This window comes from Entelurus aequoreus, linkage group LG17 (genome assembly GCF_033978785.1).
Source record: "Entelurus aequoreus isolate RoL-2023_Sb linkage group LG17, RoL_Eaeq_v1.1, whole genome shotgun sequence".
In the NCBI taxonomy this organism is placed as follows: domain Eukaryota; kingdom Metazoa; phylum Chordata; class Actinopteri; order Syngnathiformes; family Syngnathidae; genus Entelurus; species Entelurus aequoreus.
Window position 1 is genome coordinate 16,075,765 of NC_084747.1, and position 25,000 is coordinate 16,100,764.

Below are 25,000 nucleotides of genomic sequence, written 5' to 3' on the forward strand. Positions count from 1 at the left end.
TGTGGCTTGCACAGCCCTTTGAGACACTTGTGATTTAGGGCTATATAAATAAACATTGATTGATTGATTGATTGAAAGTGGAATATTTGAGATTATATAATAATTGGAGTCTTAAAAAGGTCAATAACTCATAACAACATTGATTTTAATTCATTGTTTTTTTGAGCAATGACACTTAAAAAAAAAAAAAAGAAGAAGTCCCACTAAAATTATTGGGGATCCAAAAGGGTCCTGCTCAGTAAAGTTTAAAAAAATAAATCCATTTTTTTTAACTTTTACCACAATAGTCTCAAGATCAACTTCAGATCTATCCGTCAATTATAAGTTTTATTGTTGTTCATGTTTTTTGTTTGTTCGTTTTAGGCCCTTCTTTAAAAATCTTTTGTTTTTTAAATGGCAACCAAAAAATATACAACATTTTCCCCCCAAAATATCTCAAAGTGGAATATTTAATGTGAAGTAAATGGAGCCTTGAATAGGTCAATAATTCATAATGACATTGATTTTGATTCATTATTATTTTTTAAAGAAAGAAACAGCCTGCAAGGCAGCTTTGTGTTATTAGAGTAAATAATGCAACATTTTCTTGTTACATTTCACTTGTTTGCTCTTTTATACCACTTATTATGTTTTTTTTTTTTTTTTCATCGTATTTTTAGAATGTGCCGTGGGGCCGTTAAAAAATTACCTGCGGGCCGCAAATGGCCCACGGGCCGCACTTTGGACACCCCTGCTCTAAGTAGTGATGGGTCCGGCAACACCGATGCATCGGCGCATGCATCGAGCTCATAGAACAAAACCCTGTGTCGGTGCGCGTACCGCTTTTAGAAAGTCACGTGACCGATCATGAGCTGTTTTGGTCACGTGACCGATACGCAAACTGTGTCGCACTGACGTCTCCTCTGTGCCCTGTGAGCGGGTCTTTTCTACAGCCGGAGAAATAATAACTAAGAAGAGAAATCGTCTCAAATTTCATAGGTTGGAAAAACTGTTTTTTTTAATAAAAATGTTTAAAAAACAAAATAAAAATTCCCAGTCCACAAGCATCCTCATTCACAACACGTTCTCTTAGATTTCCATGTTATGATACATGTTCACATTATTTATTGACTGTATCAAAAAAAGATACAAATATATTTTTATATAAATGAAGATATGAAAGAATCCTAAATGAAATACAATGACTTGGTTTATATTATTGTATATACTAGGTCACGGGTCACCAACCTTTTTGAAACCAGGAGCTACTTCTTGGGTACTGATTAATGCGAAGGGCTACCAGTTTGATACACACTTAAATAAATTGCCAGAAATAGCCAATTTGCTCAATTTACCTTTAACTCTATGTTATTATTAATAATTAATGATATTTACACTTAATTGAACGGTTTAAAAGAGGAGAAAACACGAAAAAAATGACAATTAAATTTTGAAACATAGTTTATCTTCAATTTCGACTCTTTAAAATTCAAAATTCAACCGAAAAAAAGAAAAGAAAAACTAGCTAATTCGAATTTTTTTGAAAAAATTACAAAAATAATTTATGGAACATCATTAGTAATTTTTCCTGATTAAGATTAATTTTAGAATTTTGATGACATGTTTTAAATAGGTTCAAATCCAATCTGCACTTTGTTAGAATATATAACAAATTGGACCAAGCTATATTTCTAACAAAGACAAATCATTATTTCTCCTAGATTTTCCAGAACAAAAATTTTAAAAGAAATTCAAAAGACTTTGAAATAAGATTTAAATTTGATTCTACAGATTTTCTAGATTTGCCAGAATAATTTTTTTGAATTTTAATCATAATAAGTTTGAAGAAATTTTTCACAAATATTCTTTGTCGAAAAAACAGAAGCTAAAATGAAGAATTAAATTAAAATGTATTTATTATTCTTTACAATAGAAAAAATAAATTGACTTGAACATTGATTTAAATTGTCAGGAAAGAAGAGGAAGGAATTGAAAAGGTAAAAAGGTATATGTGTTTAAAAATCCTAAAATCATTTTGAAGGTTGTATTTTTTCTCTAAAATTGTCTTTCTGAAAGTTATAAGAAGCAAAGTAAAAAAATGTATGAATTTATTTAAACAAGTGAAGACCAAGTCTTTAAAATATTTCCTTGGATTTTCAAATTCTATTTGAGTTTTGTCTCTCTTAGAATTAAAAATGTCGGGCAAAGCGAGACCAGCTTGCTAGTAAATAAATACAATTTAAAAAATAGAGGCAGCTCACTGGTAAGTGCTGCTATTTGAGCTATTTTTAGAACAGGCCAGCGGGCTACTCATCTGGTCCTTACTGGCACCGCGTTGGTGACCCCTGTACTAGGTCATAAAATCAGTGTCAGTTGAGTCGGTCCATAGGTTGCCTGTAGGGATTTTTAATGTCCAGCAGATGTCAGTATTTAGTGACACAGTATCAATACAGTTTTGCAATGTGTCGAAACGCTTCATGACGCCTCATCAACCCATCACTACCTCTAAGCAATTGACATATCGAATATCGGCCCAGGCCTATTGAGGAGAAGTGAAAGCAACATACTGGGTGTGCTCTTACACCTACTAACATCTAAACTTGTACAAAACTTAAAAATAATAATAAGTTACCATTTCACAGTCGAGTGCATAGATTCCTGGGCAGCTGACATCTGTGGGACTTTACATTTGAATCCCTCCAGGCTGAAGGAATCGTGTACATGCAACTGTAGTAAAAAGAAGTGACAAATGATCAAAAGGAGTTTTTTAGGCCAACACGAAGCATGTAGCGCAGTGGTTCTTAACCTTGTTGGAGGTGCCGAACCCCACCAGGTTCATATGCGCATTCACCCAACCCTTCTTTAGTGAAAAATACATGTATTTATTTTCTTCAAATTCAAGACAAAGTTATATGTTTTTGGTAACACTTTAGTATGGGGAACATATTCTTAGTAACAAAGACTTAATTTAGAGCTTTTTGGACACTAGGGGAACATATTCTAAGTAAGAAAGACTTAATTTAGAGTTATTTGGTTAGGGTAGGGTTAGAGCAGGGGTGTCAAACTCAAATACAGAGTGGGCCAAAATTTAAAACTGAACAAAGCCGCGGGCCAAGGTTGAACAAATTAACCTTTTAATAGGGACCCAAACAACTTTTGCATTGAATATTGAACAAGCAAGGCTTATATAACTTAATACTCACATGCAAAATCCAGTTTCAAATAATAATAATAATAATAATTAAAAAATATCAATGGCATATCAAATAAAATTTAAATAAAAATTGAATGCCTCTTTTCTATTTGCAGCCTTCTGAGGTAAATATCAAAATAAACATTTTCCACAGGCTAATAATAAATTTAAAAATAAAATAACAATGAATGAATCAAACATTCAAGCCTTGAAGTAGCAAGAGAAAGTGCATGAATAAAACGTTAATTATTGCTCAGTTTGCTACCCTGATTTGCTTTAACACTGAATATGGAACAAGCAACGCTTATATAACTTAATAGTGCAAAATCAACTTTCAAAAAACAAACGAAAAAACATCAATGGTATATTAAATTAAATTTAGATAAAAAAATTGAATGCCTCTTTTCTATTTGCAGCCTTCTGAGGTAAACATCAACACTTGGTGGTAGCGGGGGGTGTATATTGTTGCGTCCCAGAAGAGTTTGTGCTGCAAGGAGTTCTGGGTATTTGTTCTGTTGTGTTTATGTTGTGTTACGGTGCGGATGTTCTCCAGAAATGTGTTTGTCATTCTTGTTTGGTGTGGGTTCACAGTGTGGCGCATATTTGTAACAGTGTTAAAGTTGTTTATACGCCTACCCTCAGTGTGACCTGTATGGCTGTTGACCAAGTATGCCTTGCATTCACTTGTGTGTGTGTAATAGCCGCATATTTTATGTGACTGGGCCGGCACGCTGTTTGTATGGAGGAAAAGTGGACGTGACGACAGGTTGTAGAGGACGCTAAAGGCAGTGCCTTTAAGGCACGCCCCCAATATTGTTGTCCGGGTGGAAATCGGGAGAAGGGTTGCCCCGGGAGATTTTCGGGAGGGGCACTGAAATTCGGGAGTCTCCCGGGAAAATCGGGAGGGTTGGCAAGTATGAGTATTAGCGGTGAATGTGGTGTAATACCAACAGGCCAGCTCTAGTGTTAATTTGATATTGCCTCAAGGGCCAAATTAAATTACACGGTGGGCCAAATTTGGCCCGTGGGCCAGAGTTTGACACCCATGGGTTAGAGGGTTAGGGCCAGGGTTAGAAAGAGGGTTAGGCTTATAATAAGGCCATGCCAAATAAGGCATTAATAAGTACTTAATAATGACTAGTTAAGAGCCAATATGTTACTAATTTGCATGTTAATAAGCAACTAATTAATGGTGAATATGTTCCCCATACTAAAGTGTTACCATGTTTTTTTTACTGGTGCACAAAATGAAGCGTGCATGAACATCACCTTGTTCAAACAACAAACCCAACACAGTGCATAAACTCACAACAAATTACACACCTGCAAATCAGTGTGACTTCTGCTGTAATCCGTAATACGCCGATAGGGAGAAGTTTGTATTTACACGATGAGTCGGGTGTGTCTTGACCTCCGCCGAACCCCTGAGCCCGACTCACCGAACCCCTAGGGTTCCATCGAACCCAGGTTAAGAACCACTGATGTAGCGTATTTTTCGGACTATAAGTCGCAGTTTTTTTCATAGTTTGGCCGGGGGTGCGACTTATACTCAGGAGCGACTTATGTGTGAAATTATTAACACATTACCGTAAAATATCAAATAATATTATTTAGCTCATTCACGTAAGAGACTAGACGTATAAGATTTCATGGGATTTAGCGATTAGGAGTGACGGATTGTTTGGTAAACGTATAGCATGTTCTATATGTTATAGTTATTTGAATGACTCTTACCATAATATGTTACGTTAACATACCAGGCACGTTCTCAGTTGGTTATTTATGCCTCATATAACGTACACTTATTCAGCCTGTTGTTCACTATTCTTTATTTATTTTAAATTGCCTTTCAAATGTCTATTCTTGGTGTTAAGTTTTATCAAATAAATCTCCCCCAAAAATGCGACTTATACTCCAGTGCGACTTATACTCCGAAAAATACGGTAGTTGACGACCGCACCTTAAAAAGTTGGCATCCGGGTGCGCCCATGACTCCCTGACAGCAGCTGTAGCGCGTCTCCACCCCACCTGGCACTGTGGCATGAAAACCAAGTCAAATAGCGCCAACGACATTGTGTTCTATGGATTAGAGGAGGGAACTAATGACCTCTGTTCTCCACTCCTTTGCCATAGTGATAATTGCACTCCTCTGTGCGGGTGTGTTTGCCCGTTTAGCCAACAGAGTATGTCGCTCCACATCGACAGCAAATCCTCTTGAAGGCTGTTCAGAGGCACAAAAAGGCCCTCATGAAAGGCCAAACACAAATGGGAACAAAATGGCACGCAGGTTAAAAGCGCCCTCTGGTGATAGAGAAGTATTACTGCAATGAGTCTGTCCAACGCTCTTACGGTCGTTATTGCCCTTCTTGTTGTCCGCAAAAAGGACAGCACAGCCGGGTGTTGCACAGGGTAGTTGCTTTCGATCAGCTGCTCCTCCGTCAGAATGTAATCCATCAAAATCTCATACAAAGATGTGTCGTCTGCCACGGATAAGAACACGCATCAGAATCATTGCCTGAATCAACTTTTTTTTTGTTTTGATTGAGACTTTTATTAGTAGATTGCACAGTACAGTACATATTCCGTACAATTGACCACTAAATGGTAACACCCAAATAAGTTTTTCAACTTGTTTAAGTCAGGGCTGATGAAAATATTAACACGATACAATATCAGCACAAATCATCGTACAATTTCATTATTTTCTAATGTGGAATGTTAGAAGAGGCTTAGTCAAGGGAAATGAGTCAAACACAGGATCTAGACTGGGCTTATGCTGTCTTTAAATTGAAATGGAGTGGGGTTTTTTTATTTATTGGCAACACCTAGTCAGCACAATAAATCATAAAGTTAAAATCATGATGCAGTAAGTCCAGTATATTTGTTACTGGATACTTTCTAATACACTTCTGCCTTGGAGACTTTGTATGTCTAAGTAATATGCAACTATAACAGGGGTAGGGAACCTATGGCTCTAGAGCCAGATGTGGCTCTTTTGACGACTGCAGCTGGCTCTCAGATAAATCTTAGCTGACACTACTTAACATGATAAGTAATGAATAATTCCGCTGGTAATCACAGTGTTAAAAATAACCACGTATCAACCAGACTACAAAGCCATCAGCAAAACCATGCAGCACCAGAAGTCGCATTAATGGTAAGACAAGAGACTTATTATACTCTAAAAATGTTGTTCTTACTCAAAAATGCAAGCATTTAGTTGTACTCATTGTTAAAAAATATTATACGGCTCTCACGGAAATACTTTTTTAAATATTTGGCTTTCATGGCTCCCTCAGCCAAAAAGGTTCCCGACCCCTGAACTATAATTATTTGATGCTTGCTTATTTTGACAAATGCCTTGCAATATTGTACAATTAAAGGGGCCTGGCACTTTTTTAAATTTTATTTTGCCTATCATTCACAAAATTACAATCCCTCTGTGAGACAAGAACACATATGTTTGGTATCAATTCCACTTATAAAGCCCTCTAAAAAAAGACAATACTTCCATTTACATACCGTGACCTGCATATTAACCAAGCTCTGCATCTTCCTACTTGTATGCATGTTCTAAATAAACTAATACCGTATCCATAATCATAAGTATGAGCAACAATGTTATTATAAGACCTAACACCACCACTATTTTAGTAACAGCGCCTAAAGCATGGAGGTACCTTAGTTCTTGACATACTGAGCTGGTGAACTGCTGATAGATTATAAATCACACTCGTATAGCACAAGGTGGTCCATAAACCCACAAGTTGGTCAACTTTGACATTCAACTTAAAACCGAAGACATCGCTAGGAAGACGTGACAAAATGCTTACCTGAGGAATGAGGATAATGCCGAATTATCGTCGAAACTACAAAACACTCAATGGGAAATACTAAATGTTAAAAGTATGTCAAACAAAACTTTAATTGGGTGATCACTGCAAACTAGAGATGTCCGATAATGGCTTTTTTGCCGATATCCGATATTCCCCAACTCTTAATTACCGATTCCGATATCAACCGATACGATATATATAGTCGTGGAATCAACACATTATTATGCCTAATTTTGTTGCGATGCCCCGCTGGATGCATTAAACAATGTAACAAGGTTTTCTTAAATAAATCAACTCAAGTTATGGAAAGAAATGCCAACATGGCACTGCCATATTTATTATTGAAGTCACAAAGTGCTTTTTTTTTTTTTTAACATGCCTCAAAACAGAAGCTTGGAATTTGGGAAATGCTCTCCCTGAGGGGGGGTATATTGTAGCGTCCTGGAAGAGTTAGTGCTGCAAGGGGTTCTGGGTATTTGTTCTGTTGTGTTTATGTCGTGTTACGGTGCGGATGTTCTCCCGAAATGTGTTTGTCATTCTTGTTCGGTGTGGGTTCACAGTGTGGCGCATATTTGTAACAGTGTTAAAGTTGTTTATACGACCACCCTCAGTGTGACCTGTATGGCTGTTTAACAAGTATGCCTTGCATTCACTTGTGTGTGTGAAAAGCCGTAGATATTATGTGATTGGGCCGGCACGCAAGGGCAGTGCCTTTAAGGTTTATTGGCGCTCTGTACTTCTCCCTACGTCCGTGTACACAGCGGCGTTTTAAAAAGTCATACATTTAACTTTTTGAAACCGATACCGATAATTTCCGATATTACATTTTAAAGCATTTATCGGCCAATAATATCGGCAGTCCGTTATCGGACATCTCTACTGCAAACCCTTGCGTTCTTCCGACTCTACAGTCATCCACTGGAGTGCACGACACTTTTATCGCCTTCTTTCGTAAAATCTTAACATATTTTGCCCTTCTTGATTACCTCTCGGAAGAAAACGGTAATCCTTTTTGCGATTTGAACGGTTCAGACAGCCTAAAACAACGCACGTATGAGGCATTTTTCTTCAAAAAAGGCTAAAGGAACGCTATCACAACAGACGCTAGCTGGCCCACCACTTCGAGCCTTGCATAGTTAGGACGTGACGTCAAGTGAATACAACCTATTGTGGGTGTCCTGATGATCAGCATATGTTGTCCATATTCATGAAGACAGACACTCTAAATCAGTGGTTCTTAACCTTGTTGGAGGTACCGAACCCCACCAGTTTCATATGCGCAACCCTTCTTTAGTGAAAAATAAATTAAAACAATTTTTCAAATTCAAGAAATGGGTATGGGGAACATATTCTAAGTAACAAAGACTTAATTTAGAGTTATTTGGACACTAGGGGAACATATTCTAAGTAACAAAGACTTAATTTAGAGTTATTTGGACACTAGGGGAACATATTCTAAGTAATAAAGACTTAATTTAGAGTTATTTGGTTAGGGTTAGGGTCAAGTTTAGAGGGTTAGGGTTATAATAAGGTCATGCCGAATAAGTCATTAATAAGTACTTAATAATGACTAGTTAAGAGCCAATATGTTACTAATTTGCATGTTAATAAGCAACTAATTAATGGTGAATATGTTCCCCATACTAAAGTGTTACCATATTTTTTTTACTGGTGCACAAAATGAACCGTGCATGAACATCACCTTGTTCAAACAACAAAACCAACACAGTGCATAAACTCACAGCAAGTTATACACCTGCAAATCAGTCAGCTGTTGCCGTATCCGTAATACGCCGATAGGGAGAAGTTTGTATTTACACGATGAGTCGGGTGTGTTTTGACCTCCGCCGAACCCCTGAACCCGACTCACCGAACCCCTAGGGTTCCATCGAACCCAGGTTAAGAACCACTGCTCTAAATGGATTGTTCACTTTAGTTTATTCACTTGAGACACTCAATCCTCGGCTCAGGATCTGACTTGCGTGTGCGTTTGCACGTGTTTTAGTACACGCAAAGCTTTAGTAGATCAGGACCCTTGTCTTTGGTCTGTGCAGCGTTCACTTGCTAACTTGTTTGGTGCACATCAGGGTTGGGATAACCACATGACACGTGTGAACACACCCTCCTACAATCTTGAGTGCAGCCCAGGTGAGAGACATTTACAGTATGACTTTTTACCTATAAGTACTTGTTATGTTCTTAGTCCAAGGCAGAGTTCAGCTTTGGTCGGTAAATGATTCATTTTTTCGAGGCCGCCTGTTTCGAAAAAAGACAGGCCAACTCGCTCAGTGACACACAGCCACCATGAAGCCGGGTCTACGGGTCTCGCTTGGCGCCTTGCTGCTGCTACTCTGTGCACCGACGGGCGCCGAAGGCGGGCGCATTTTGGTGTGGTACACCGACGGCAGCCACTGGATCAACATGAAGCCCGTACTGGAGACGCTAGTGGACCGGGGACACCACGTCACCGTCCTGGTCCCCAACGTTTCGCTCTTCATGAAAGCCAGTGACGAATCCCGCTTCCACTACGAGCAGTTCAACGTCACCTTCGAACTGGAAGACTTTATGAAGTTCATGGATGAGTTCCTTGCCTTCTCCATGTACGAGATGGACCGCATGAACATTTTTCAGGTCTACATGAAGTTCATGACCTTGATGAAAAACGACCTGCAGTATTCTTTGGGCTATCTGGACGGCGTGATGAAGTCAGATGTCATCAAGAGGAAGTTGAAGGAAGGCAACTATGATCTTGTCCTGGCTGACCCCATTTACCCGGGCAGTGACCTCTTAGCTGAGATACTGGAGGTCCCCCTGGTCCTCTCCTTGCGCTTCTCGATGGTTCATAACATGGAGAGGTACTGCGGTCAGATGCCTGCCCCGCCTTCTTTTGTGCCGGGCGCCATGAGTAAGCTGACTGACGAGATGGACTTCTACGAGAGGGTGCAGAACTTCCTCTTCTACGCCTTGAATGACTTGGTTCTAAACCAAGTCTTCTGGCAAGAAATGGATCGATACTACACAGAGATCAAAGGTGAGTGGTGAGCGTGCTTGTCCACTTGACTCTTTGGGCCAGTCCCAATGGATTGTGCTCTTTAGTTCATTCACTTAAGACACTCAATCCTCGGCTCAGGACCTGACTTGCGTGTGCGTTTGCACGTGTTTTAGAACACGCAAAGCTTTAGCAGATCAGGCCACTTGTCTTTGGTCTGTGCAGCATTCACTTGCTAACTTGTTTGGTGCACATCAGGGTTGGGATAACAACATGACACGTGTGAACACACCCTCCTACAATCTTGAGTGCAGCCCAGGTGAGAGATTGTTAACATTTACAGTATGACTTTTTGCCTACAAGTACTTATGTTCTTAGTCCAAGGCAGAGTTCAGCTTCAGTTGGTAAATTATTCATTTTTTCGAGGCCGCCTGTTTCGAAAAAAGACAGGCCAACTCGCTCAGTGACACACAGCCACCATGAAGCCGGGTCTACGGGTCTCGCTTGGCGCCTTGCTGCTGCTGCTCTGTGCACCGGCGGGCGCCGAAGGCGGGCGCATTTTGGTGTGGTACACCGACGGCAGCCACTGGATCAACATGAAGCCCGTACTGGAGACGCTAGTGGACCGGGGACACCACGTCACCGTCCTGGTCCCCAACGTTTCGCTCTTCATGAAAGCCAGTGACGAATCCCGCTTCCACTACGAGCAGTTCAACGTCACCTTCGAACTGGAAGACTTTATGAAGTTCATGGATGAGTTCCTTGCCTTCTCCATGTACGAGATGGACCGCATGAACATTTTTCAGGTCTACATGAAGTTCATGACCTTGATGAAAAACGACCTGCAGTATTCTTTGGGCTATCTGGACGGCGTGATGAAGTCAGATGTCATCAAGAGGAAGTTGAAGGAAGGCAACTATGATCTTGTCCTGGCTGACCCCATTTACCCGGGCAGTGACCTCTTAGCTGAGATACTGGAGGTCCCCCTGGTCCTCTCCTTGCGCTTCTCGATGGTTCATAACATGGAGAGGTACTGCGGTCAGATGCCTGCCCCGCCTTCTTTTGTGCCGGGCGCCATGAGTAAGCTGACTGACGAGATGGACTTCTATGAGAGGATGCAGAACTTCCTCTTCTACGCCTTGAATGACGTGGTTCTAAACCAAGTCTTCTGGCAAGAAATGGATCGATACTACACAGAGTTCAAAGGTGAGTGGCGAGCGTGCTTGTCCACTTGACTCTTTGGGCCAGTCCCAGTACACCCCCTCGCCCTACCTTTAAATGTTGAGTGTTCCCGTGAGGGTAGTGGTGTCCCAATTACTCTTTGCATATAGGGTTAGTGGCCATAACGAGGGCTAGGGGTAGAAATCTAGCCCTTCAGAGCGAGGGATTTCAGATGACTCGCTCAGGTAGGAAAATTCAAATTTTTGCGTCAATTATACAATATACTACACGTTATTTTAGCCTAATGTTAGGCTAAAATACAAACGAAAACCCTGCGAATGATCATATTACGCCTATACTGGCTCACCTGCACAGGCTTCCTGTGCACTTAAGATGTGACTTTAAGGTTTTACTACTTACGTATAAAATACTACACGGTCTAGCTCCATCCGGTCTTGCTGATTGTATTGTACCATATGTCCCGGCAAGAAATCTGCGTTCAAAGAACTCCGGCTTATTAGTGATTCCCAGAGCCCAAAAAAAGTCTGCGGGTTAAAGAGCGTTTTCTATTGGGGCTCCAGTACTATGGAATTCCCTCCCGGTAACAGTTAGAGATGCTACCTCAGTAGAAGCATTTAAGTCATTTAAGTGGATGGAACTTTTTTCGTCACTTACTGTTTGTCTTTGGTACACTAATGTATATATTTTAGGCCATTGGTTCTTTGTTTTATTTTTTTTTTGCAAAAATATATATATATCTATTTTTATATTGCTCTTTTTATCTTTGGTATGAACAATATTATGTAAACTCGAAGTTATTATTTTTTTGGTTCTTTGTTGTTGCTATTTTTGTATTACAACATTTTATTATTTGATCATGTTGTACTGCATTTTAATCTTTTGTTTTGTGATTGTGTGATGTTTTTTGCCTGGACCCCAGGAAGAATAGTCTCCACTGCGGTGTAGACTAATGGGGATCCTTAATAAACTAAACTAAAGTCCCATCCTAAAACTCATTTGTATACTCTAGCCCAGTGGTTCTTAACCTGGGTTCGATCAAACCCTAGGGGTTCGATGAGTCGGCCTTAGGGGTTCGGCAGAGCCTCTGCCACGGAGGTAAAGACACATCCGACTTATCGTGTAAATAAAAACTTTTCCCTATCGCCGTATTATGTATACCCCCAAACAATGTTCCCTCTAATTTTCCATCTGATTTGCAGGTTTTTTGATTGATTGAAACTTTTACTAGTAGATTACAAAGGAAGAGAATACATTATATGAAACAGTACAGTTTACACAGTATAGTACATATTCCGTACAATTGACCACTAAATGGTAACACCCGAATAAGTTTTTCAACTTGTTTAATCAACGTTAATCAATTCATGGTAATGTGTGTAAGGTGTGTAATTTGTTGTGAGTTCATGCACTGTGTTGCTTTTGTTCTTTGAACAAGGTGATGTTCATGCACGGTTCATTTTGTGCACCAGTAAAAAAACATAACCTTGTCTTGAATTTGAAAAAATTGTTTTTTTTATTTTTCACTAATGAAGGGTTCGGTGAATGCGCATATGAAACTGGTGGGGTTCGGTACCTCCAACAAGGTTAAGAACCACTGCTCTGGCCTTTAAATAGACCCCCTTTTATACCAGTTGATCTGCCGTTTCTTTTCTGCCCCCCTCTCCCTCGTGGAGGGGGGGCACCCATCTGCGGTCCTCTCCAAGGTTTCTCATTGTCATCCCACTGGGTTGAGTTTTTCCTTGCCCTGATGTGGGGTCTGAACAGAGTATGTCGTTGTGGCTTGTGCAGCCCTTTGAGACACTTGTGATTTAGGGCTATATAAATAAACATTGATTGATTGATTGATTGAATGTGAAAACATTAGCGTTACATACCTTTAAAAAAATGAAGAAGAGACAACAGTTGTCGATGGCGGCTTCTTCTCCGTGTCGTTCTTCGTTTATTCATCAACCAAAGCATGATGAATGATAAAAAAAAACGATCTCAATCGTTAACTCTATTGCTGCTGGTTTTGTTGTGTAATGGCGGGACGAGGGTTGTACGGTACACAGCTACTAATAAAGTACTGTGCTATAAATTTAAAAAAAAAAGTTACTACTGCCTTTGAAAAATACAGGTGTGTAAACGCGCGCACACAGCGCATACAAGCAGAAACAGGGGCAATTCTACTGGTTAATAAAGAGCGTACGTGAAGCGCGATATGGAGGCATTTGGGCTTCAAAACCACCGACAAAGGTGACGCTTTAAACACAGAAGCGCCGCAGTGCTTAAAAACATGCCTCGCCAAAAGTGTCAATACACTATAACCACCTATGCTTCAAACTTACATTAATATTTAAAATAACAAGCATTCAGATCTGCACAAGTTTAAAGAGGTAACGTAGTTTACATCAGCTCACCTGCTGTGCACATATAGATACGAGATGCGCAGACAACTACTTTTCTTGTTGCCAATTATTAGCGCAGTCCAAACCACCCACGTAGTGTAAACTAATGCAAGTGAATTGACTGAATTCCGTAACAAATTCCCACTATTTCATTTGTGTCTATTTGTGTTTTACCTGCTACATGTCTTATCTGTGTACTTTTAGCCTCGTGGTTTTTGGTATTTACTAATGATTGTATTTGTCTTAAAGCACAGATCATAATTGGCAACCATAAATCATGAAGCATTTATTACAATGTCAATCAAGCTTTCTATTCTAACCTAATTGTAGATTATGGCAGACTATACATGTGATATGGAAAATTGGAAATGGTTCTTTGAGTGCAATAAGAAAAGCTCAATGTGTTTAATGCCTTTTAATTTTAATTCCATATCTTCTAAACGTGTTGTTTGAGTGCAATGAGAAACGTATGTTAAACGTATAAGATTTTCTGTTAAAATTAAGCCAATAATGACATTTTTTGTGTTCCCCTCTATTTTGAAAAGCATCAAAATACATATCTATATACATTTTGGTACCCATACCAAAATACTGGTATCGGGAGAACAAGGGACGGGACAAGATTTTCCCGGTTTCTGAATCCACTTTCGATTCTGCTTAACGATTCGCTTACTTAACGGTTCTCTCATCGTTTCTTATTTGGGGGAAAAAAAGAAAAAAGGGTGGATTAGCATCAATTTTGTTTAGTTTGGAGGTAACAGGACATTACAAAGCCTAGAGTGAGGTCTCAAGAGGCACATACGTAGCCCCTCCATGTTCAAACTGCTCCCACAGTGGAGTGTTTTAAGTCTCGTTTTAAGACCCACTTTTAGTCTTTGGCTTTTAACACTATGTGAGTTGTGTGGTCCTCTGTTGTCCTCTGTGTTTTTTTAAAAATGTTGATTTGTATTTACTGTTTTAATTGGTTTTACCCTTTAAAATCATATTTATTTTTATATTGTTTTTATATTTATTTATTTTTTGTTTTCATTCAGTCATTGGTGGAGCTAAGGATAATATTTGAATATCGTTTTTAATATTGTTGTGCAGCACCTTGGAAACATTTTTGTTGTTTAAATGTGCTATATAAATAAAGTGGATTGGATTGGACTGATACACTGGAAACCAGTTCTAAGCAAGAACCGGTTTTCGAATCCCATCTCTAGGTGGGACACATGTGTTAACTAGAGATGTCCGATAACATCGGACTGCTGATATTATCGGCCGATAAATGCTTTAAAATGTAATATCGGAAATTATCGGTATCGTTTTCAAAAAGTAAAATTTATGACTTTTTAAAATGCTGCTGTACGGAGTGGTACACGGACGTAGGGAGAAGTACAGAGCGCCAATAAACCTTAAAGGCACTGCCTTTGCGTGCCGGCCCAATCACATAATATCTACAGCTTTTCACACACACAAGTGAATGCAAGGCATACTTGGTCAACAGCCATACAGGTCACACAGAGGGTGACCGTATAAACAACTTTAACACTGTTACAAATATGTGCCACACTGTGAACCCACACCAAAAAAGAATGACAAACACATTTCGGGAGAACATCCGCACTGTAACACAACATAAGCACAACAGAACAAATACCCAGAACCCCTTGCAGCACTAACTCTTCCGGGACGCTACAATGTACACCCCCCGCTACCCCTACCCCCACCTCAACCTCCTCATGCTCTCTCAGGGAGAGCATGCCCCAAATTCCAAGCTGCTGTTTTGAGGCATGTTAAAAAAAGTAATGCACTTTGTGACTTCAATAATAAATATGGCAGTGCCATGTTAGCATTTTTTTTCCATAACTTGAGTTGATTTATTTTGGAAAACCTTGTTACATTGTTTAATGCATCCAGCGGGGCATCAGAACAAAATTAGGCATAATAATGTGTTAATTCCACCACTGTATATATCGGTATCGGTTGATATCGGAATCGGTAATTAAGAGTTGGACAATATCTGAATATCGGATATCGGCAAAAAAGCCATTTTCGGACATCTCTAGTGTTAACATAACTTATGTGCAAGAACATGTGACGTAGCAAGTGGTGTCCTAGAGAAGATTACAAAGTTCTACCTCTTGTTCCTTTATTGCGAGGGTGTAGTGGTAATGAGTGAGGGTGAACAACAGGATTGGGCCTAGGTCTAAATCTCCTCTCTTATGTCATGACAGGCACGCCCACCAGCGCCTGCGAGTTGCTTGGCAAGGCAGACATCTGGCTGATAAGGACATACTGGGATTTTGACTACCCTCGCCCTTTCCTGCCCAACTTCAAGTTTGTCGGCGGGATCCACTGCAGACCGGCGAAAGCTCTACCCGAGGTAGGCTGCGTCCTGATGTCGTGTTGTCCTAACCGCAAGACTCGAACGTCACGCAGAAACATGGAGGTCAAACTGTCATCCCGCGAAATTTCTAAAAAATTAACTCCAGTGTTGTTTTTTCTTTGGATTTTTTTGGTGGAGAAAGCGTTTTGGTACACTTTTGTCAGAATGGCAAGGAGAAAAAGATGAACGTTGAACCAGAAATACAACGGAAGGCAGCAAAGCTAACAAACGCGGAACACGCACATGCATACTTTCCAACCTTGAGACCTCTAATATCGGGAGGTGGGGGGTAAGGGGGGGCGTGGTTATTTACAGCTAGAATTCACCAACTCGAGTATTTCTCATATATATATATATATGTATGAAATACTTGACTTTCAGTTAATTCTAGCTATATATATATATATATATATATATATATATATATATATATATATATATATATATATATATATATATTTATTTTATTTACATATAAAAAAAATAAAAAATACTTGAATTTCAGTGTTCCGGTGGCTATCCATTAGATGGCAGTATTGTCCTGTTTAACTTCTCCGTTCATGATGAGTATATCATTTCGGCCACCCTGTTCAATGGAGAAGTCTGACAAAAAAAATTTGTGGGAAAGCAGACGTGAGAACAGGCTGTCCCCACTCAGTCTCAGGTCCGCATTGAGCTGGAGGGTGTGTGGCCTCCAGCTCCAGCTGAATACCGGGAGTTTGTCGGGAGAAAATCTCTGCCGGGACGTTGTCAGGAGAGGCGCTGAATACCGGGATTCTCCCGCTAAAAACGGGAGGGTTGGCAAGTATGCGCACATGAGTCCTGGCTGCTCAGTACAAAACTGTAGATCCCTGATATTGGTGGAGAGGTAGAATTGATTTCTCCCATTAGCTGCATTGCTAGCCACCAAGAACGAGCCAATGTTTACATGTTAGAATGCAAAAATCTTCTTGTCTTTCATAATTGTTTGCACTGTATGCAGTTTTCAAAGTGACCTGACCTCTCTTCCTCAGGATATGGAAGACTTTGTGCAGAGTTCAGGTGAAGACGGCATTGTGGTTTTCACTTTGGGATCCTTCATCAACAACATCACCACGGAGAAGGCCAACATGATCGCTTCGGGTCTTGCTCAGATTCCCCAGAAGGTTAGAGTACCATATTTAGGCATAATAAAAATGCGCCATTTTAATGAGCATGGTGATTTAGTTTAACAACACAGTGGTACCTCGGTTTTCGTTATTCATTTACTTTTAACCCACTCCTATGAAAACACAAAAAAACCTTACCTACCAACAGACCTTAACATTCGAACTTCCCTACTAAATTTTAAAACTGCCATAAAATCATGGCTCAGCTCAACCTCTACCTGATCTGAATCAAAATTGATCCCCAGCAACTTTCCGAAGCATCAAACAGGTTTATATGTGGTTATAGTGTATATATATGTTTTCTCATTCTGCTTTGCACACTCTTGGAGTCAACATGTGCATAGTCATGTACATAGTGTCATGTACATAGTGTATATACCCCAACACCACCTTTTTGTATACATTGTTTTTCAAATCACCTGACATGTATACTGTGTATATGCACTGCAAAAACTGAAATCGAAGATAAAATATCTCAAATAAGGGTGATATTTGCTTATTTTCTGTCTGATAAGATAATTCTTCTCACTGTGCAGATTTTATGTTAGAGTGTTTTACTTGTTTTAAGTGTTTTGGTCCTAAATGATCTCAGTAAGATATTACAGCCTGTTGCTGAGATTTGATTACCTATATTGAGTAAAACATGCTTGAAACTAGAATATCAACTGTTGCAAAGCTGTGTCATCAACACTCACAAGTATAAAACTACTTTGTTAAAGTAATAATTTCTTATTTCAAGCATGAAAAAAAAAATCATGACTTTGACACAATTGTGTCTCATAACTAAAACAGATGAAAGCCAAATGGACTTTTGCCGTTTAATTTTCAATGAAACAATACAAAATACGTACTCATATAGTAGTACAGTTGGCACAGTACAGTAAACTGACAGTTAATATTCAAACATTTAACATTTCAAACAATTTTGAACAGAAATATTTCATGCACATTTAGATAAATTCTTCAAAATGACAATTAAAACATTTTTGTCCGGGGGCCGGGCTGTAAATACGCACACTAATTGACTGAAAGAGCACGCACTTGGCGTGATGATGTCATGTTATCGATGGAAAAATGCATTTTTAGACAATATGATTTGCCTGAGCGGCTAAGAGACCCCGAGAGTAACAAGCGGTTGCCTTGTTGCCTTTCCATTAAGAACAATAAATTAGTTTTAGTATAAGTTTGCTGGTTTCAAGAAATGTAATGCCGAACGCATATCATTATGTCAAGATAATGGCACTAGCATTTACTTAATTTAAGAATATTTTTCAACATATTGAGCAAAAAGGTCTCTTTTTTTTTTTTTCTACCAAGAAAAGTGCACTTGTTATTAGTGAGAATATACTTATTTTAAGGTATTTTTAGGTTCATTGAAGTTAGCTAATTTTACTTGTTTTGGAAAATCTTGACAAGCCAAATTTTCTTGTTCTATTGGCAGATAATTTTGCTTAGTTCAAATAAAATAGCGGTACCCCTAATTTTTTTTTTTTTTTTCTTGTTTTTGAACTTTGCGTGTGTACATAATTTATAAAAAAATTTAAAGTAATTTTTTATATACATGTTACAGGGTATATATGTTTTATTATTGAATGTATCAAATGTGATGAATATTTAATGGACCACAATGGCCATCCATTTGCCTTTTTAAAGCAATACATGGATTTAATTCTTTAAGATGTCAATAAACTTCTCAATCAATCAATCAAACCTAAAATAAATTATGTAAATCCAATTGATCCGTTCCAGGAATGCAAAAATGTTAACACGCAACACTTTTTATAGGGAAAACGTAAGTGGTAGGCCAATGCTGAAGAATGTTTTTCAATGCCGATCACAAAAGCTGATCTCCTCTGGCTGATACTTCATTTATGTTTGGTACCCCGGCTGACAGGCGGCTAGCAGCTAATTGTGTATGTCCATACAGTGTGGAGCCGCTCCCCTTACGGCAAATAAACTATATTTATTAGTGTCTTAGGTACCATTGTCACTGGAGAACAGGGGACAAGGTTAACATGTTACACACCAAGTAAGAACAAGCAGGATCAGGCATGCTAATCGCTAAGCTAGTTTGAAACAACAGAAGACATAAGTGTTTGGTAAAGTTTGAGAAGTGTAGTTGGGAGTGTGTTAAAGCAGAAAGTAAGCAGGTTTTACCAACAGATAAGTACGGTAGATTAATAAGAGCTGTGTGAGAGAGAATAATTTAACAAAAACTTTTAAGTATGTAGTGGCCAGGCGTACACGTAAGGGGCGGGTGTATCGATCTATATATCGGTGGTGTCAATACCAAGGATAGTATCAGTATAGATTGACACCAGAGGGTTTAGAGCAATATTTTTATTTAAAAAAAAATAATTTGTCGTTTTTGTTCATGTTTACAAATTCAGGGAATAAGTACCTAAACACAGGCGGACCAAATGATTTAAAAAGAGTATAAGATGATAGTTTTTGTTTAGTTGTTGTGTACTACTGACTTGGTTTTGCTCAAACACGTGTATGCTATCAAATAGAATACAGAACTGGTGTAAATATTGTGCTGATATTGTTACACTGCCAGTACCACGCACCATAAATACATTTAAAAATATAAAGTGAATACATCTGGTATCGGCCGATCTTATAAATGCATGATCGGATTTTCATCCATCCATCCATCTTCTACCGCTTATTCCCTTCGGGGTCGCGGGGGCGCTGGAGCCTATCTCAGCTACAATCGGGCGGAAGGCGGGGTACACCCTGGACAAGCCGCCACCTCATCGCAGGGCCAACACAGATAGACAGACAACATTCACACTCACATTCACACACTAGGGCCAATTTAGTGTTGCCAATCAACCTATCCCCAGGTGCATGTCTTTTGCAGCATAAAATCCTGATCGGAACATCCCTAAGGAATAATCATATATAGTTTTACATACAGAAAACAATGTAAAATGCTAAAAAAAGAAGAATGAGAAGGATAAAAAAAATAATTTAACGTAACTATGATCTTTATTAAAGACTTGAGTGTGGTGCGTTCAGTGACAGTCTGGAAACATGGACCAAAAGGCGTTCGTTGACTTTGACTGGACTATTATTGTATGCTACAATTTCATTTACCTTTAATGTGGCTTATTTTGCAGTGTACTCACCAACATGTGTTTGATCGTACTAAAACCGACACATATTTTAGGTAAAACCAACTAATACTAAAACCAGGGCATATGAAAACCGAGATACCCCTGCATGTTTATTATTGTGCTTCTAGTCTTTTTAACTAATGTTTGTCATGTTTAGGCACCTGACATGAAATGTTAGATCTTTTCCGTAGGTGCTTTGGAGATACAGCGGCGAGAAGCCAGCCACTTTGGCCCCCAACACAAGAACATACGACTGGATCCCTCAGAACGACCTGCTGGGTGAGTAAGAGTAGTAAGCCATCATTGATGTGCCTGACCAGGCCAGTGGTTAAAGACCTACATCAACTTGCTAACAAAAACTGTTGGCATGTTTTTTTTCCCAAGAGGACAAATGCTAACGTAACTCCTGATGTGTACGTAAATGGAAAAAAGCATTAAAAAACCTCTAAAGGCTTAGTTGGCCACAGGCGTGGACAGCACCTTTTAGCTCTTATTTCCAAAATTGGGTGTACCCTGCCTTCCGTCTGATTGTAGCTGAGATAGACTCCAGCACCCCCCGCGACCCCAAAATGGAAAAGCGGTAGAAAATGGATGGATGGATGGATGTACATGGATGAAATGGGGTCTTATGGCCCTTATGTGGACACTTATACTGCCATCTGGTGGTGTCAGAAGAGTATAACATACAATGAAATTTGGGAAAAAAAAGGTGTATAAATAAGAATTAGCATGTCACTAAACATGAAGTACACGTTTGTTACTTATGGACTAAGTATATCATATCAAAAGATGATTCTTAGTTTTTATTATAATTAGGGTACAATAAGCCCAAATAGCAAAGAGAAATTAAAAAAAAAAGCATGTAAACAAACAGCTTGGGCCTTAAGAGGTTAAGTTGTACATGAGTTTAATATCTAGGAATTATCATTGATTCACAGCTACAGTATGTTTTAAAAAATGAATAGAATAAAATACAACCTTTTGAATTATAGATACATTAAAAATAACTTAACTCTTGATTGTGCAAAATTATATTTAAATGCAATGATCATGCCTCTGTATAACAAGTCCATATTAAAGCTTGTTCAAATTCTATACAAGCAAGTTCTAAAGTCTTAGACAAAAAAATCCAACACATAGATCATTGGAACATCTTAAAGAAACATGAATTGTTGAGTTGGTAAAATATATATATTATGCAGATGCTTCCTTCGTGTACACAATGCTCCATGGACGAGCTCCACCTCAACTAAAATAATTGATAAAAACAAACTTAAATCGATGGACTAAATCAGGATCTAGAGGCGACTGTCTGGTCCCATTCAGAAAAAGAGCTTTTGGGCAGTTAGTTTTTTTCATATCGCACGTCACACTTACGGAAAACGATACCAAGTAACGTACGAGATTTACAAACTCTTTCCTCTTTCAATAGGCATCTAAAACTGTGGCTACTTGAAAATCAAAACTGCACTCATAACTAAAATTTGCAATTCCGGCATGAATTCCGTGTGAATGCCCTATGTGCACAAGCCGCCCAACCGCCGATATGCGTGAGCGGAACTGAAATGACTGAATGTCCAGGGTGAGTGGAATGTGTGGATGTTGGAACGGTTCATATCGGTTGAGAAATGTGGGATATGGAGAGAATTGTATATTGCCCGTTCATTTTCCATGGGAGGAATTTCCTGGTAATTCCGGGTAATCAGGAAATTTTCTAAACTGGGAATCATTCTGGCTTGAATGTCCAGGGCTAGTGGAGTGTGTGGATGGTGGAACTTGGATGAGAAATGTGGCACATGCAGTAGATTTTATATTTTCCATTCATTGTGGTCTATGGGGATAAAATTACTGCAAATTCTGGGAAAACAGAGAATTTTGAGAAAAGAAAAACATGATTTGCGTTCGCTATATCGGAAAAGTAGTGTGCGATGAAGATTGAAAGGTCGGAATAGGCTTAGAAATGGGGCAATTTTTTATTTTTATTTTGGGCATTGTAGAACTACCAATGTCTATTCTTTTGAATTCGGAATCAGACTTTTCTAGAAACTTGGGAATTTTAAGAAAGCCATGAATTTTTTTTAAATATACTTTTGTACATAATACCTCAATTGTCCTAGATTATATGAATAGGTTGGTGTTGGAATTTTTCGAAACAATTGAAAAATGTTGATGTAGTAGCAGTTGGTAGTTCGGAATTCCTGGAATTTCAGGGAAACCGAAAATGTGTACAAAAAAAAAAGGCCGTTTGTTGTCCCACCTAAGAGTAATGTTTTGAAGGTGGAATGGTCAAAAACTTGAAAAATATGGACTGTGAAAACTTTCCAGGTAGAGGTGAAAATAGGGCTTTGAAAAACTGAGAATTCTGTGAATTCTTGGAATTTTTTTGCAATTAAAAAAAAAAAAGCCCATTTATTTTAAATGAAAACATGAATCAGAAAACTTTTTTCACGATTTCCGGTCGGGCCGAACGTTTTGATACTAGAATGGTTGCAATGGGATGAAAACTGTGGGCTTTGGAACGCGCCAAACTTTTGCGGCAGAATAATAATAAATAGATGATTTTTTGGGGGTAGAAGTGCATATACTGTATGTGAATGCTTGGGAATTCACATAATGATTCTTAATATCCGCTGGATGTTTTGAATTATCACATGTAATTGAGAACTGTCTTCTTATATATCTTAACATTCAAGCGCTTTAGCACGCGTTCACCTAAATCACGAAGCGCTGCACACTTTTCACTTTTTGGGAAAACTAAAAGGATTGTTCCAGGCAAATCAAAAATGTTTAAAAAGTGCTGCTATATGCTTGTGTTTTTGTCTATTCTCAATTTATTGTATTGTGCTGTTGTGTTGATCTGTTTTTATGTTTAGTGACTGCAGATGGAAATTAGCATCCTTATGTTGTATTCATTAAAGGGGAACTGATCGTTTTTTATTTTGCCCATCGTTCACAATCATTATGAGAGACAAGAACACACGTCTTTTTTTTAGGATTTTAAAGATGATAAAAACTTAAAAGATGCGGATAATGGGAGTCACTGTTGTAGCCTTCAAAACCCTCCATCGACATTTTATATACAGGCTGCAAGTATATACAGTATATAATGTAGTAACACACACGGTCATAACAATATGTAATATGTTCAGAATTTACAGTATTTTCATCATTTTAATCAATGCCAGGACTGATTTCTTCAGCACATTGATTTCCGTTTCCATAGCAGCACACTTCCTATTTTCTGCCAAAATGTGTTCCTACTTCCGGAAACAAACACGAGTGTTTTGTAATAATGGCAGACTTGGTAACATACAACAAAAATTATTATTTTTAGACAAATGAGGATTCACAACCTTATCTTTTTGAAGCTGAACATACAGAGGATGAACTACTACTTCTGGAAGCCAGCACAAACGAAGGGTGAGACGTTGGAGCAGACGGAAGCAAAGGAAGTGAAGTGAAAGGGACTTTGGTGCTGTAAATGTAGAGTTTGAAGCCAAAATATTTTGCCATAAATGGAGTCCTTACCCAAATAACCAGAAAAAAACGTCACCGGACATCTGGACCGAACAGAAAACTGTCCATTGAGTGAGTCACTTTAATATTGATAATGATACTGTAATATGATTGTTCATGTTTTTCAGTACTCGTGTCCTATCGCAGTGTTGTGCATTACAAACTCAAACACATTTCGTGCTGATGTGAAAGCTAGCTTATCTCTTTTTGTAGTCAGCTTTTACGGCTAATACCGATGCATGTCGATGTGTTAGTACGATAGAAAAACATTTCCTCGGTGTTCGCTCTTACAATAACAATGTTGGTACAGCTTGGTTATAATACAGGTTATGGAATGTGAATTAAGTACTGTTGAAGGATTTTGAACGCATTTTTAAAGCGATTTAGAGGCAGAATTGATTGCTCCCGCTGGCTGCATTGCTAGCCACCTAGAACGAGCTGATTTTTTACATGTTAGAATGCAAAAAAAACCCAAAAACTTTTGTCTTCTTGTCTTTCATAATGATTGTGAAACATAGGCAAAATTCCAAAAGAAAGTGCAGTTCCCCTTTAAATAATCTCATAACTCAAACCAGGTCACCCCAAGACACGGGCCTTCATCACCCACGGGGGCACCAACGGCATTTATGAGGCCATCTACCACGGGGTCCCCTTGGTGGGCATCCCCATGTTCGCTGACCAGCCAGACAACATGGTGCACATGAAGGCCAAGGGCGCCGCAGTCACCTTGGAGCTAAACTTCATGACGTCCGAAGACCTCAGCAACGCCATCAAGACTGTCATTAACGACAAGTCGTAAGTTGTTTTTTTTTGGTTTGTTTTTTGCAATCAACCGCCATTTTGAGAGCAAACTGTAGACACGTAAACTCCGATTTAACACATTTATTAAATTAACTGCATCCCTATAGTCACCGGGTGGTCTACAAAAGCAAATAACCATCATTGTCTCTAATCAGCGCCGGGCTAAAAAAATCTTAGCATTACCAGCTGTGGCTGTAGGCAACCTCTTGTTGTGGTTTTCTTCAACCCCATAAGTGAGTGGTCAGCATCCAGCAGCTGTATCTACCTCTGCATGCACTTTAAAATGCTGCTACTCAGTTGTCTGTGTAAAAGTCACGCGGGTTACATTAAAGGTGTTGAACCTCGGATTCAGGAGGAACAGTGTGGTTTTCGTCCTGGTCGTGGAACTGTGGACCAGCTCTATACTCTCGGCAGGGTCCTAGAGGGTGCATGGGAGTTTGCCCAACCAGTCTACATGTGTTTTGTGGACTTGGAGA

At 38.9% G+C, this 25,000-nt stretch overlaps 1 protein-coding gene and 1 long non-coding RNA gene across 3 annotated transcripts in view; one reads left to right on the top strand and one right to left on the bottom strand.

Moving 5' to 3' along the window:
• Positions 1-2,655: 2,655 nt before the first annotated feature.
• On the bottom strand, positions 2,656-5,377 carry LOC133631898 (uncharacterized). The gene is made up of 3 exons (XR_009821630.1): positions 5,280-5,377; positions 5,133-5,206; positions 2,656-2,706 (listed from the first exon to the last, which is right to left on the bottom strand). It is a non-coding gene; the product is annotated as an uncharacterized LOC133631898 (long non-coding RNA).
• Positions 5,378-9,245: 3,868 nt separating this feature from the next.
• LOC133632569 (UDP-glucuronosyltransferase 2A2-like) overlaps positions 9,246-25,000 on the top strand; it is an 18,883-nt gene continuing 3,128 nt past the window's right edge. The window contains exons 1-5 of one of the 2 annotated variants that reach the window (XM_062025042.1): positions 9,246-10,039; positions 15,786-15,934; positions 16,951-17,082; positions 20,399-20,486; positions 24,299-24,518. In XM_062025042.1, the coding sequence (XP_061881026.1) occupies positions 9,313-10,039; positions 15,786-15,934; positions 16,951-17,082; positions 20,399-20,486; positions 24,299-24,518 (1,316 nt within the window). In that variant the 5' untranslated portion in view covers positions 9,246-9,312. Of the gene's footprint in view, positions 10,040-10,458; positions 11,204-15,785; positions 15,935-16,950; positions 17,083-20,398; positions 20,487-24,298; positions 24,519-25,000 lie in introns of those variants that run through there. The other variant, XM_062025043.1, reaches the window with a different exon arrangement.